Source organism: Gossypium hirsutum, chromosome A11 (assembly GCF_007990345.1).
Source record: "Gossypium hirsutum isolate 1008001.06 chromosome A11, Gossypium_hirsutum_v2.1, whole genome shotgun sequence".
Lineage (NCBI taxonomy): Eukaryota > Viridiplantae > Streptophyta > Magnoliopsida > Malvales > Malvaceae > Gossypium > Gossypium hirsutum.
The window spans coordinates 112,990,364-113,004,390 of NC_053434.1; the positions used below are offsets into that span (position 1 = coordinate 112,990,364).

The 14,027-nt window shown below is 32.4% G+C and overlaps 2 protein-coding genes across 2 annotated transcripts; one reads left to right on the top strand and one right to left on the bottom strand.

Annotated features, from left to right (window-relative positions):
- Positions 1-7,377: 7,377 nt before the first annotated feature.
- Positions 7,378-8,896, top strand: LOC107904511 (wall-associated receptor kinase-like 20). Its single transcript, XM_016830907.2, has 2 exons — positions 7,378-7,482; positions 8,052-8,896. The coding sequence occupies exons 1-2, from the start codon at positions 7,378-7,380 to the stop codon at positions 8,736-8,738; spliced, it is 792 nt and encodes a 263-aa protein (XP_016686396.2). The 3' UTR covers positions 8,739-8,896.
- Positions 8,897-9,649: 753 nt separating this feature from the next.
- Positions 9,650-13,314, bottom strand: LOC107887163 (probable protein phosphatase 2C 5). Its single transcript, XM_041079900.1, has 9 exons — positions 13,073-13,314; positions 12,085-12,392; positions 11,653-11,824; positions 11,344-11,561; positions 11,119-11,226; positions 10,908-11,033; positions 10,592-10,824; positions 9,988-10,179; positions 9,650-9,908 (listed from the first exon to the last, which is right to left on the bottom strand). The coding sequence occupies exons 2-9, from the start codon at positions 12,268-12,270 to the stop codon at positions 9,857-9,859; spliced, it is 1,287 nt and encodes a 428-aa protein (XP_040935834.1). The 5' UTR covers positions 12,271-12,392; positions 13,073-13,314; the 3' UTR covers positions 9,650-9,856.
- Positions 13,315-14,027: the final 713 nt, after the last annotated feature.

Here is a 14,027-nt window from a genome sequence, read left to right on the forward strand (position 1 = left end):
ATGGCAATTAAGCCTTTTAAAATTGTAGTGGACGGCTTTAAGCTTAATAACTTAAGATTTAGAAATAAATTTTATAATAAAATAATGTTAATGTATTAAAAATAATAAAAGATAAAAAAAACACTAAGTCAATTTTATTTCTTCTTCATCTTTGTAATTGTCGAAACTCCATGGTTGAGCTATCTTTATTCCATTGCACGTAAGGCTCTCAATTAATCATTTTTAATATTTTTTATGTTTTTGAGATCGTTTTAGTTTAATCTAGCTAACCCGGGTTTAATTTATAAAACTGTTAAATATTTTGGAAAATGTCATTGATGAGTTTAGTATGTTTCTAAAGTTTAATGGTATGAATATTAACCATGATCGTTGATTAAAACTATTTTTTAAAGTGATTTTAGTTAGTTTTTAGTGAAAGGACCGAATTGATAAAATATTAAATTTGAGATGAAGTTATTGTGAATTTGAATAATTATGGGTTGTACGGATATGAATAGAAATTTAGCTAGCATAATTTATGAGTTTTTGATAAATTTGAATGTTTTGGGTTTAGGGACTAAATTGTATAAAATATAAAAGTTTAGGGCAAATATGAAAAAATATAAATAAGAAGTCATATGCACTAAATTGAATATTATATGAAATTAAGGCTAATAAATTGAAATAAATTACTTTATAGATCAAGAGTTAGTTGACAATTAAGGAAAAAGGAAAGTTGTTGATTAGTCCCTAAACTTTTGTTATCCTTGCAGTTTAGCCCTAAGAAGTTCATATGGTATTATTTTGTGTATTTTAATAATGTTATTATTAAAATTTTGTAATTTTTTGACATTGATTTTAAATTGAAATGTTATGATTGAAATTGTAAGAAAATGGATTGAAATGTAAACTGTTATACGGTTACGTGTATTGAGCCCAAATGAGCATATGATAGGACATAATTGGCATGCCAATAGGTAATATTGTGCGCAGTACGGGTTTGACTTGTAATGAGAAAGTGATTATTGATTTGATACTGTCCACTGAATATACCGACTATTGTGTTATATTTTATTGCGGACTATCGTGTTATATTTACAGTGATTCTGGTATGTTATCAGGGGCGGATGTAAGGCCTTCAAGCTTGGCATTTGATGCCCAGGTGTGTTCCAGAGGGATCTTAGCCTACGAGCTAGGCACTCGATGCCCAAGTGTGTTCTCGGTTGGCTTGGCTCGTTTGAGCATTCTGGTGTGTTCTGGATGGTTAATTGCGTTCCAAATCTGTTTATATCATTCATCAGTAGATTATCAATGGTTAGATGATTCATAATTATTTTTTTTATAAATGGTTACATGATTTTCTGATTGATTAACATGAGTTGGTATTGAATGTCCAAGTATAATTGAATAAATTATATAGTATGTGTATTAACATAAAGATTCACCAGTTGAATGGTTGTGATTGGTAGGATTTTTGTTTAGTAATTGTTACTATGATGTTAATATATTTTTACGGTAAGTTCTATCGTTTCAGCTGTTGATCTTACTAAGCTCTACTAAAGCTTACTCGTTTCATTTCTTTTGTTTCTTTGTAGATTACGTTTTGTGGAATCAGGCGGTCGGATCAACTTGAAGGTCACACTATCCAGATATCTTTTGGTAGTTTTTGAATGTTTAATTTTTGGGTTATATGGTATGTAATAGGTGTGTTTATTTATGGTTGGATACTTACTTAATATTTTACATCTTAGCTTGGTGTAAAGTTGTTTGAGCTTGCTTGTATATTTGCCTTTGGTTTTGGTCTGTATGTTCATATAACTATGTTTTTTGCTAGTTGGTACAAACCTCTTGAAATTGTTTGAAATATGGTAAGAATGAATGTGAATGGATAGAATGAAATGGTAAGTTTGGTATGTGTTTTAAGTATGGACTTGTGAACTTGAATGCAAACTAGTTTGGTAAGAAATGTGAATTTGATTTGGCAATAGAATTGTGGTGTTAATGAGGGCACATTGGTTATACACTTAAATTGTTTGTTTTGTATGTTTTAAGCTTTTTTTAATGTGTTTTTAAGGTTTTGGAAATGATTGATTTTGGTTGAACTTGGAACCTAAGTTTTGGATGAAAATGTCTTATTTTGTAAGCTTTTTAAAGTGCACACGGCTTGGGACACAGGCTTGTCATACGACCATGTGCGACACAAGGCCTCCTCACACAGTCATGTGTCTTCTTAAATTTTAGGTGTAGGTTTAACTCACACAGCCACAAAGAGTTATATGGTCTGGTGACACGGCCGTGTGACTTTATTTCAAATGCTCACATGGTCTGGGACACAGCTTGCGACACAGTCGGTATGACCCCTGTTTCCAAAATTTTCAAATTTTTTTCTAAAATTTTCTGTTTTGATTCAAATTAGTCCCTGATTGATCACAAACTATTTTTAAGGCTCCGTAAACTCAAGTTAAGGTCAGTAAATCTATTTATGCTATAAATGAAATATATATATTAATATTGTCATTTAAATTAATAAATGAATGAATTAATGATGTTTATTGTTTTGATTGAATATTGATATTTAAATTAATACTCCATAACTCTAATCTAGTGAAGGAGACGGGTTAGGGGTGTTACAAAACATGTAATTATTTTTTTTATGTATTTGAACGATGAATAAATAAATAAAGTTAATTTCACATTTCACTGTTATATCTTTTGTTTTTTATCTTTCATATTTTACATATATAGCGAAATTGTAACAATCAAATATTAGCTCATTGTTTGTCTAAGTTCAAACTAATGATAAGTGGCATTGTAAGAATGTTTACATTATAAAAAAGATAACTTATTTCAGTAGATAATCTAAACTAGTTTATAATCCTGTAAAAAAAAATCAAAGTGAGTGTTGATTCAAATACTTAGAAGAATTATTATGTCATCTACAATTCCAATTGGGGAGATGGCTAGTCTTGGCTATCAGAGCAGTTAACTCCACAAATGAAGACATAGATGTATTCATTGGAAGAATAATACATTAGGCTGGACCCAAGTCGAATTAATTCTAAATATGTTTGTGAATTAATTCACTTGTGACATTCATGGTGTGATTTACTTAAATCTTGAGTTAGCCACTGACCATTCGTATGTAACTCATGTGCTTTGATATAAGTGGAGGCTTATACTCTAAAGATGATCGATCCCATAGCCAATATATTGGGTACACGACTTGTGTATGGCATGGTTTTACTAGCAACAATGAAATTCATAGCTCGATTAAAGAGTTAATAATATTCTCTCATTGGCATTGTGTGAATTGATAAATATGGAATGTGGTCATGAGTTGCTTGTTCTTGAACAAGCAATTTATCACAGTTATTTGTTGGCAGTGATTATCTTAATCATTAAGAAGACACAATGGTGACAATGAGATAAATAGAATTGCATTGAGTGAATGGATTTAACTCAAAGGAATCAATGATATCATATGAGGGTAACACACACATGACGAGGCCATTGGACAAAGCAGTTGAATAAATTGCTTTCGTAAAGAGTATACAATAAGGAGTTTTCAATCATGATACTTCTTGTAAACTAACTCTATGATTAAGTAAATTGTGAATTATCAGAACAATACTTCTAGACATAATTGTAATTACTAGAGCCTAATTGCATATGTTCGATTGGTCCCTCCGCTAGTTCAATAAAAGCTTGATCAGGCTGCATTTGAATCGGAAGAAAATTCTACAACTTTGGAAATAATTTAATTAAGTTGATTTATTGGATGTGAAATTAAATTGGGCGGTCGTGAGAATTGTTCAACTAGAGAATTTGATTAAAGAATTTTTTTGAAAAATTAATTTTGAAAAATCTTAGTGATTTGAGAAAATTAATTTTGATCAAGCAAAATTAAAATAAATATGATATTTTTGGAAATTAATTTTCAAGTTAGACAATTGGCTCAAGGGGTAATTCAACTTGAAAATTGAACTTGAGATCAAAAAATAGAATTGAAAAATCGAGACCAAGACCCAAAATTGGTCGAACTGGGCCCGATATGTGAAATCGGGCCGACGGTCCAATCGATGGCTGGACCGGACCGATCGGGCCATCATTGGCCCAGACTGAACCGGCATTAGTCGAATCGGCTCGGGGTACCTTGCAATGACACCATTGAGCACGGCGATGCTAATGACTACAACGACGACATTCTGGTGGCCAGTGGATGGTCGGTGACAGTGGTTTTTTGGCAGTTGAGCATGGAAGAATCACACTTCTACGGGGACTTACCGGATAATTTGATTTCAGATTAACTATTCCAAAAAATAATATTATTTTAATAAATTTAATATTTAGTTTAATTTAATCTAACACTTAGATTTTTCATATTAATTTTTCAAGAAAGAAAAAATTTTAATCAAATTTTCTAGTTTTTCCCTTTTAACTTATTTTTCGCTGCATTTTCCAAACCTATTTTTCCAATAATATTGTGGCAGCAAAAAATGAATTTGCTAAATATAGAACAAAATAGATAAAAACATGCTCACATCAATATGCATAAGTAAACAATAAATTCAAAATAGTGATTAATCCTATCTCAATGTACCAAACACAACATTAATATCATGTCTTTGGATAGTAATATTAACGGTAAACGATACTCAAGGGCGAAGCCATATATTTCTTTAGGTGGTCGAAATTAAATTGTAATTTTTAATAGTCTATATCTTTATAATTTTAAAGGATTAAATTAAATTGTTATCATTTTTTAAGGAGGCAAAGTGCAATTTTACCTTTACTAATTTAAAATTTTAAAATTTTTTAAGGACCTAAATGGACAATTTTTCATTTTAAAGGGGGTTGGGGCCCCTGCCAACCCCCTAGCTATGCCCTTGGCAATACTCTTGTTGTAGCAATCAAATATTGACAATAAATTATATTAAACAAATGAATCAATATTTGGATTAACTTATTGCTCACATAAAATACTTTATAATTGTCATACATTTATCACCACAGGTGACGTTGAAATTGTGCCAAATATTAGCTTATCTTTAGTTAATTAATAAACGCATGAATCACAAAGACATATAATAATCTTGATATTTTAAATAAACTAATCTATGCAAAAGAAGTCACTTAGTTTGGTGGCATTTTGTTTGAGCTAATCTATTTAAAATATTAGATATCCTTAATTAAATCCCAAAGCTAAAATCTTAATTTATTTGTGGTTTAAATAATTTGAATAAAGGTAAATCTCATCTCAAAATATCGGGCACTCCATTAATATTTCATCTTTCGACAAAAATATTAAATTGTAAGTTATATTATTATAGTAATCAGAGATTGCCAATAAAAACATGTCAAACAATAAATCTTTCTTTGGGCCGATTTATTTCTTACATGTAAAACGAATAATCGTTACATGTTTATTACCACAGTTGCACATGTAATTTTGTTAAATATTAACTTCCTTTTGTAGCTTAAGTTACATGCACACTAACTGTTATATTTTAAAACAAAATAATTTCAACAGAAGTCACTTTAGCAATTTATTGTTTCAACTAAGTTATTTTAAAATATATATAATACCAATATTCAAATTTAAAATTTTCATAACAGTCAAACATTAAAATTGAAATTTCTAATCACGCTAAAGTTTCCGAAATAACCCAAAGTAAAATTATCTCAACGTAGCAATCAAAATTTGAAAACCTTAATCTTTAATTGATTTTAATAACTTAAACAACCGTGCATCAGAATTTTTATAATAAAAATTAAAACCGAATTTTATAAAACCAAACTTAAATTAAATTCTTTAAACACATATCATGATCAATGTCAATTTGCATCAAAACAATGTTCATCAAACCAATTCGACCAAAGTTTATAACCGTACCGCTAAAATCAATCTTAATCCATGTAAAATAAAATCATACTTTATTCTCTAAAATTCATTGATATGTATATGCATATAATAAAAATATTATCAACTTACTTTGCATATACATATAACTCCAAAATTGCATTTATAATTAAGGGGATTAGCGTAAAAAACCTTTATATGCATGAATACTTATAAAAATTTTGTAACGACCCAAAAAATATATATATATATATATATATATTAAAGCAGCAACATGCTAAAAGATTCATAAATTCATAGCTTATTTTGGCAAGACCAGTATCAAAAGCATCACGCATTAAACAAATGGTAAGGTATAATGTATGGATTCATACAAGTAAACTAAGAGTAAAATCAAGAACCTCCAAAAGAAGTAAAAAGTTGATCAGATGCAATAGGGGTTTCTCAAATCAATATCCAACAAAAGCACCCCCAAAATACATCAACACTTCAAAGCCAGTGTATTTGTTCTTTTTACAGATCAGCCGAAAATTCTTTAGACAATGTTTGACTAAAAAACATCAAAACTTTGTTACCAACACGACTAAAGATAATAAACCCACAAAATATCTAACTTAAACCGATGATTTAGTAACTTAAACACGAAATTTTGCATCAGTACTTGGGAAAAGTTGGAACTTTCTATGAAACAAATTCAACTTAAACTAATAACACAAACAAGATTATTCACCAGAGAACTGATTAGAAGTAAATTCATAACAAACCCAACCTACACATACTTTCCAAAAAGAAAGAAACTTAATCAATTCCCTATGATTCAACATGACTAGGCTCGGATGCCACTTGTTAGAACCGTAAAAACAAAATTTGATATAAAACTTTATTAACCATGTTCTATCATGTCAAATCATCAGAAACAAAACTAAATGCGAAAGCGTATTTGAATCTATTAATTTCTTAAAATCTTTGATATTGTGGTTTTGATCTTTCAAATTAACACATAAGTAATTCAGGGAATGTGGCTCTCTCTTTTCTAAATATAGAATATCAAAAAAGTTAGTATTTGTAATTTGAGGGCTATAACCCTAATATATAACTTTTGCACATTGACCTAATTTCTAATAAGTTCATCATTAATTAGAAATTAGTTACTAGAGTATCTACACATATTTGACCAATACTTTTAATTTGAGCTAACCTTTTATATTAGTAAATAATAACATGTAATTACTTTTATTATATATATGATGCCAATATTTTCTAACACGTCTATGTTCTCATGTCTCATTCTCACCCTGATGCTAAGAGAGGATATTTATAGAGGAAGGCCAGCTTGTCGTGTGTCTCAACCATTGCACACTTTACCTCCCAAATATAGAATATGTAAAGTGGCGAATGTTAGCTTAAAGATATTATTGGAGTTGACTTGAAGGGATTAGACGAAAGACTCATCAGATCATGGAGGTAATGAATTGATAGCTGCTATCAAAAGCTCTTCTCTGTATATATCTTCTAAAGATGGTTTAGGCTCGCCTTACATGATAGGGTCTTTTGACGAGACTACTCTCCTCACTAGTCTGCAAGGTGGCTCATTGGATTTTCTTTATCTACAAGATTTATACTTCAACAAGATGTACACAAGGGTATGATAGTATTTAAAACTTTTAATCAACGTATATTATATAATTCACCGTCACCGTATATTGTATATAATACTATATTATATTGTATATAATATATTATCAGTGTATGAAATGTAAATGTTTTTTTAATCCATATGTAATTATTAGTAGTCATAACAATAAAATATCCTTGGCGGTACTTAACAGTAATCCATGTAGGCACATTAATATTCTGGTTTCCCTTTCGGTATATGGAATTAGAAGTTAGAACTAGAAGCCTATTATATTCTTATAAATGCTAATCATCGATTGGTTGCAGAGACACCAATCCTCAAATGTACATTAAAATCCATTCATGTTATTCGACCTTTAGCACATATTTAGCAAATCATCTTCAAAGTTCATGCAGGTCACACTTAGCTTTATATATTTTATATATTCAATCCCTCCATAATACTCTTCTAAATATAGCAGATACATGTACACGTTTCGAGCTCATGTTGGACCATAATGCGCTCAAAAGTGGATGCACTTTTTATTTATTTATTTTTAAGTTCAGCTTTGGGTGCCACTTTTTGTATATAAATAAGCATCCAGTTCTCAGGCTTTTCATTGCTCAATTATATTCCTTGTTTCTAAGTTTGTCAAACCCCGAACTGATAACAATGGTGCATGTCGTAGTTTTTTTGTTTATTTTAGTAACCCAAGTGTCAGCTTACCGTCCTTGTCCCAAATGTGGGAAGATAAAAGTTCCATATCCACTTAGCACTGGTGAAAACTGTGGAGATCCCAGGTATAGAATCTACTGCAACAATGGTGCCTTGGAGTTCATGTCAGCTTCAGGGTTTTACTATAAGATTCTCAGCATTAACCCTAAGGCTAATAAGCTTATTATAAAGCCACCTTTGATCCAGGAAAACACTTGTTACTCATCTGATCTCGATCAGGGAGGGCTGATGCTGGATGAGAACTTGCCTTTCAACATATCCACTCGTAACACTGTCATGTTATTCAACTGCTCCGATAACATTCTATTATCCCCATTGAATTGTTCTTCCAGCAGTTTCTGTAGGGAGTTTGAGGAAGTGGGGGAAGGGTGTGGGTGCAAAGGAACACTTTGCTGCCATTTCTTGAAAGATTCATCGATGACATCGCATAGGATCAGGGCCAGGCTGGGAGGCTGCACTGCTTATACTTGTGTGGTTGATAAACAGCCTGATGAACCCCTTGAATCCTGGAACTTTGGCATTGAGCTGCAATGGTTGCCTCCTTTCTGATTAGCTTCTTTGACAAAGCTATACTATTCCTGGTTCTTGGAATAGAGTGATCTTTGGTTTTAATGTCATGTGTATCTGTTGGAGTATGATGGTTATGTTGTGGCTTTGGTTGCTTAGTTTCATTGTCATGTCAATTAATAAAGTTTCATGTTAGATTAGTGTCCATTGTTCAGTGAAAACAATTTAGCTGAAGTTGCCTGTTCTTCGTGACCCAATGAGATCATTTGAGATGATTTTCTCTTGCTTTATACTTTCTTTTTGACTCACCTTTTTAGCTTTTATAGTAAGGGCTATTAAACTGTGATTAGCCTTTCTTTATAATATCCCCAATTTACTTGGCACTTAAACCTTCTTGTCAATTTTTGGGTTAAAAGTTCCTGAAGCGACCAACAAAGGAAAATCACACCATGAATGCTAATATATTTACTAAAAAATCCCTAATTAGTTGAATTTCAATTTGGGGATGGAGTGAGATGATTCCTTTAAAGTCTTCATCATAATTCAAGTTTAGGTAAAATTCACCCGCCTTTAACGCTCTATTAATTTTATAATAATCCATAACTATTTTTTACTTTAAAAAAACAATAATTTGTAACTACTTTAATTTTTTTAAATATATTTTGATGTCAAATTCTTAAATTTATAAGATTTTATAACACATTTAATTTATTTGGATGCGCCGAAGGAAGATGTCAAAGTTGAGTGCCAGAGTATTAAATAAAGTTCAAGGCAGACAAATTCTATATAATTAAAAATCAAGTCTGAGTCTGAGCAGGAGAAGGCAAAAAATTGCAGTGCAATGCGGTAATATGTAACAGCAGAGAGTGCAATTCACAAGCATCAATCAAGTTTAATGATTGGCTGAATCACAATAAGTTAGGAAATTGAGAAGAAGATGATGTCCTTACTGATGCAGAAAGGAAAGCTGAAATGCATATATTACTTGCAATCTTCACTTCTAATTACAAATTCAAGCTGTTAGCAATCAAACTATGACATCAAATATCTATCACATACCATTCTTTGTTCCAAGTTGGTCAGTAAAACAGCGGAGCGCAAACATAAACTCGAAAACAGTAACCGCAAAAACACCTAACTCGTTATCTCTACCTTGATTCTTACACGCAACTATGGCACTCATCAGGTAATGGGAAACAAAGCATATTCGCACTGCCACGGAAAAAAAACAATTGCATATTTACTTTGTTACATAACATGATATTATGCGAGCACTGTGGGTCTGCCTGACCTTTTTCCTTCCATAGCGTCTTTCTTTTTCCGACAGTTGGTGCAGAGGAAAGGTCCTTCCCATGGCTTTGAAGCAGGTGAGAAAAATGGCCCGGAGTTCACTGTTAAACCCTCAGCTGGAGGTTGATCGACTTGACAGACCGCGCATTTGAAGAGTCCTGAGTTTGTATTCATGGGAAAATCCTTACCCAACCTGCAAAGTTTTATTACGAAAATCAGTGGGACTAGAGACTCATATACTTCATTTTGTTGGTCAAGTAACAACCTCATAATTGTTGCCACATGATATGAAATCTATTCAAACACTAAAGGGCCATCTTGCAAAGAATCACTGCTTCTTTTGCCTAATAAACAGGCATTTAGGTGCAAATTTGATATGAAATTATGGAAAGAAAAGATTAATTGGTTGCGAGTACCATGTCAAACATGAAATCTACTTATGGATACACGCTACTAGCACATTTATAAAAAACGATTGGGGAAATTGATTAGTAACTTCAGCCAGTTTATTCGAAGACAACCCATATTCTTTCCCTACATGCATGTTATAAAGCAAAAGACAGTAAAAATAAATAAATTAGAAGGAAAAGTTCCGATGAATGAACCTTTCAGCGAGCATGGCAGAACCCTCCTCAAATAGCTCTTCAACAACTCCAACAGCAGAGAGTTTATTCGTAGTTTTATTTGTAGAAGTTTGAGATCGCTTCCCAAAAAGAAAAGAACTAAGCGCATTCTGCTTCTTCATAGGTGTTGAAGGTAGGACAGGCTGGTCAGAAGGAATAATATCAACAACCAGGCACGTTGTATCATCCTTCAGGCCCCTTGACCTCAAAGCTTCCTAAAAGAGTGTAAAAAACAGGAATTAATATCAAGGTAAATTGAGTGGATACTCTAGTGAGAAGGCACCAATCCGGATATCACCTTAACAACCAGCTTTGCTGCAAGCTCTGCCGGTAACCCCCGACAAGACTTAGCAGCCATGTCTGAAGACAAAGCATCCCAAATACCATCTGAAGCAATAATAAGTCGCCCTCCAGAATTTGACAACTAAGACAAAATAGAAAAGAAGTTTTAGGATTTCAATGATCAGAAGAAAATTAATAAATCATCAGCTAAGATACAAAGATGTAACCTTCACTTGCTTAACGTGCGGTATGGGGACAATAAACTCTCCAACATCTGTGTCACCAATTGACCTAGAGAGGCATAATCCACCAGGCCAGCAACGGAGGGGACCAACCTACAGATGTTCAATCCATAAAGGTAAGGAGTTATAAACATACATAACTTTCACAACCAACCCATCCTCCCACCCAAAAAAGGATGAAAACTCCTTTTGTTGTAAGAGTAAAAATACCTCATTGCCCCCAAAAACATTAAGTCTTCCAACTTCACCACCACTAGCAGTGACCCGCTCCCTTTCTTCTGCATTCTCTTCTAGCCTGTGATCTACAGTCAGGAGAGAAACTACACCCCCTTGGGTGTCCAATATACATCGAGAATCACCAACGGAAGCAACAGTGACAGTCCATCCATCAATCACAACAAACGTAACAGTTGTCCCAGAAGTTTCCCCTGTCACCAATACAAATGACTACAAAGATAAGCATGCAACAGAATTTGACTGAGAGAAAACAAGTGTGATGAAACAGAAATGAATACATGCCTTTCTGCTGAAACTCAATGTCTGTTTTCACAAAACCTGCAACCAGAGCCCGAGGAAGGGCTTGAAGCCACTCCTCCCTATTGATGCCCTGTGGAATTGCACTCAAGACATTACCCAATAAGTTCTCCTTTGCAAAAATGGCAGCTGATATACCATTATGCCCATCAAAAATCTGTGAATAAAACCAATATTAGGAATCTCAACAATCACCAAAAGTAACGTCACATTTTTACATGCTCAACTTGAAGACAAACCATAAGACTTCAGTACTAATCTCTATCCATACAAATTAAACAAGAACATAAATTGCCGTACTAAGCTTCGTTCCAACTCAAATTAGCCCCTTTTTTTTTGTTACTTCATAACCAAACAAGAGGAGTCCATCATGTGTGAGAGAGAGAAGGAAAGGGGTTCGCAGGAGGAAGAAATTACCGCAAATACCGAAAAAGATGTTTCCGGATTCCCAGGAACCCTCTCACAATCAGGTTTAATCAGAAAATAATCTTCTCCTTTTTTGGCCAAAGCAGCCTGTCCAAACTTCACAAAAGGCTTCTCAACTTTTACATTCCTCAATTCACGACCAAGTAAGGTCGCAAGTGGAACAAGAGGTGGTTTCATCCTTTATACTTCAGCCTGGCTCAAATTGGTTAAGGTATCAACATTCCCCAAACTCCACTGCTGCAGCCTCAGCAATCCAAATGAAACAATTTAGCATTACCACATTCAAAGGTCACAAAAACCTGCAAGGCAGATACATAAATTCTTAAAATAACAGTTTAGTTTGACATGGTATGTTCCAAATCCTTAACCTTTAGATCACATTTTTACCACACAATCAGCTAAAAGAAACTAATTATGAATCAAACAATTCTAGAGCTTCCCAAACTATTTCAACATTATAGAGATGACACAACAAAGCCAAAGGGATCAAACATAAATAAATATATACACAAAATAATCTCAAGCATTAACAAAAATTAAAGCTTCCATGCAAAAACCACAGTCTAACCAGACCAATTAACAAAAATCCCCTTATACATTTCACCCCTTCAATTCATAACATGGAAAAGAGAAAAAAAAAAGAATCCCAGAAACTGATCTGAAAATTTTCCACATATAACCTCAATTTAGTTAAATTTACATCAATACCCACAAGCAATGAAGCTGATAAAGAAATAATGAATCAAACAAAGACAATGTACAAATTTAATATTCAAAGCTAACTTATTTATCCATTAAAAATTTAACCACCAAAACTGTCATTTTTAACCCATCATTCTATCAGAAAAGAAACAACCCATTTTCAACCGTTGGCTTACAAACACAAAGTTCAGTTCAAGATCCACAAAGGAAGAAATTAAGCTGAAAATTGAACACTCGAAACTCCAAAAAAGTGAAAATTGAAGGAGGAAAAACTCACAATTGAAGACGAAGAGGGAGAAAACCTCAGATCGAGCACATATAACTATACATTGGGTATTTCTTCATTTCTGTGCATGTACAAAAAAAACATTCTCCTTCCAGTGCTTTTCTGGGTTCCAAAAATCAAAGCCCTAAAACAGTGATTTGATTGGAAGAGAAATCTAGAGCGAGAGAAACGCGGGTTTCAATTCAGGTGCTCAATTTTGGACAAAAAATCTTTTAATGACACTTATGTCCTAAATCTTACTTAATATTTTTTTCCTTCTAATAATTTAGGGAAAAAAATTAATTATTATTTAAATAGGAATACCTATGAAATGACAAAACAGCCATTGGTAATAGAATATTTAAAATGCTTTTTTTTAAGAAAATAAAATTTAAATATTGCCCCCCTTTTTTTCTTAATTAGTAAGAATTGTTTAGTGTGATAACATAATTTTTTTTTTCTAATACCAAATAAAAAATTGAATATGTATTTCAGCACATTCAAATTCACATTTTTTTATACTGACACTAATATTCATATCAATCAAGTTAAAATTTAATCTACGTGATTATAGTATATTTAACTATTTATGTTAACTACCAATTCATCCAACCCTTTTTGACAACTAATAATTATAATGTAAAAAAGGTAAGATAGTAGGTATAATAAAAGGAGCAAGTGGTATTTGACTTTTGATTTTATTTTATTTTTCATATCTTCTTACAAGGAATAATCTATCTGGCTATATGATGAAAGAAAATTACCTGTCAAAATTTCAGGGTCTAAAAGGAATTTTAGGTTTGACTTATGTGCTCATTCATCCACAAAAGAAATTGTTTTTGATAGAAGGAAAATTGAAAAAGAAAATCAATAGAAATTTGCTGTTTTTTGGCTGGCAGAAACAATGGTGGGGGTAAATTTTCAGGTCATGGGAAAAAGAATATCAAGGAATTTGCTGACGTGGCCA

Coding starts and splice junctions, on each gene's coding strand:
- LOC107904511 (XM_016830907.2), top strand. CDS start 7,378: ATGATAGGGTCTTTTGACGAGACTACTCTCCTCACTAGTCTGCAAGGT. Junction 7,483..8,051: donor TCAACAAGATGTACACAAGG/GTATGATAGTAT, acceptor TATATAAATAAG/CATCCAGTTCTCAGGCTTTT.
- LOC107887163 (XM_041079900.1), bottom strand. CDS start 12,270: ATGAAACCACCTCTTGTTCCACTTGCGACCTTACTTGGTCGTGAATTG. Junction 11,562..11,652: donor CATTGAGTTTCAGCAGAAAG/GCATGTATTCAT, acceptor TATTGGTGACAG/GGGAAACTTCTGGGACAACT. Junction 11,227..11,343: donor ATGTTTTTGGGGGCAATGAG/GTATTTTTACTC, acceptor GAACATCTGTAG/GTTGGTCCCCTCCGTTGCTG.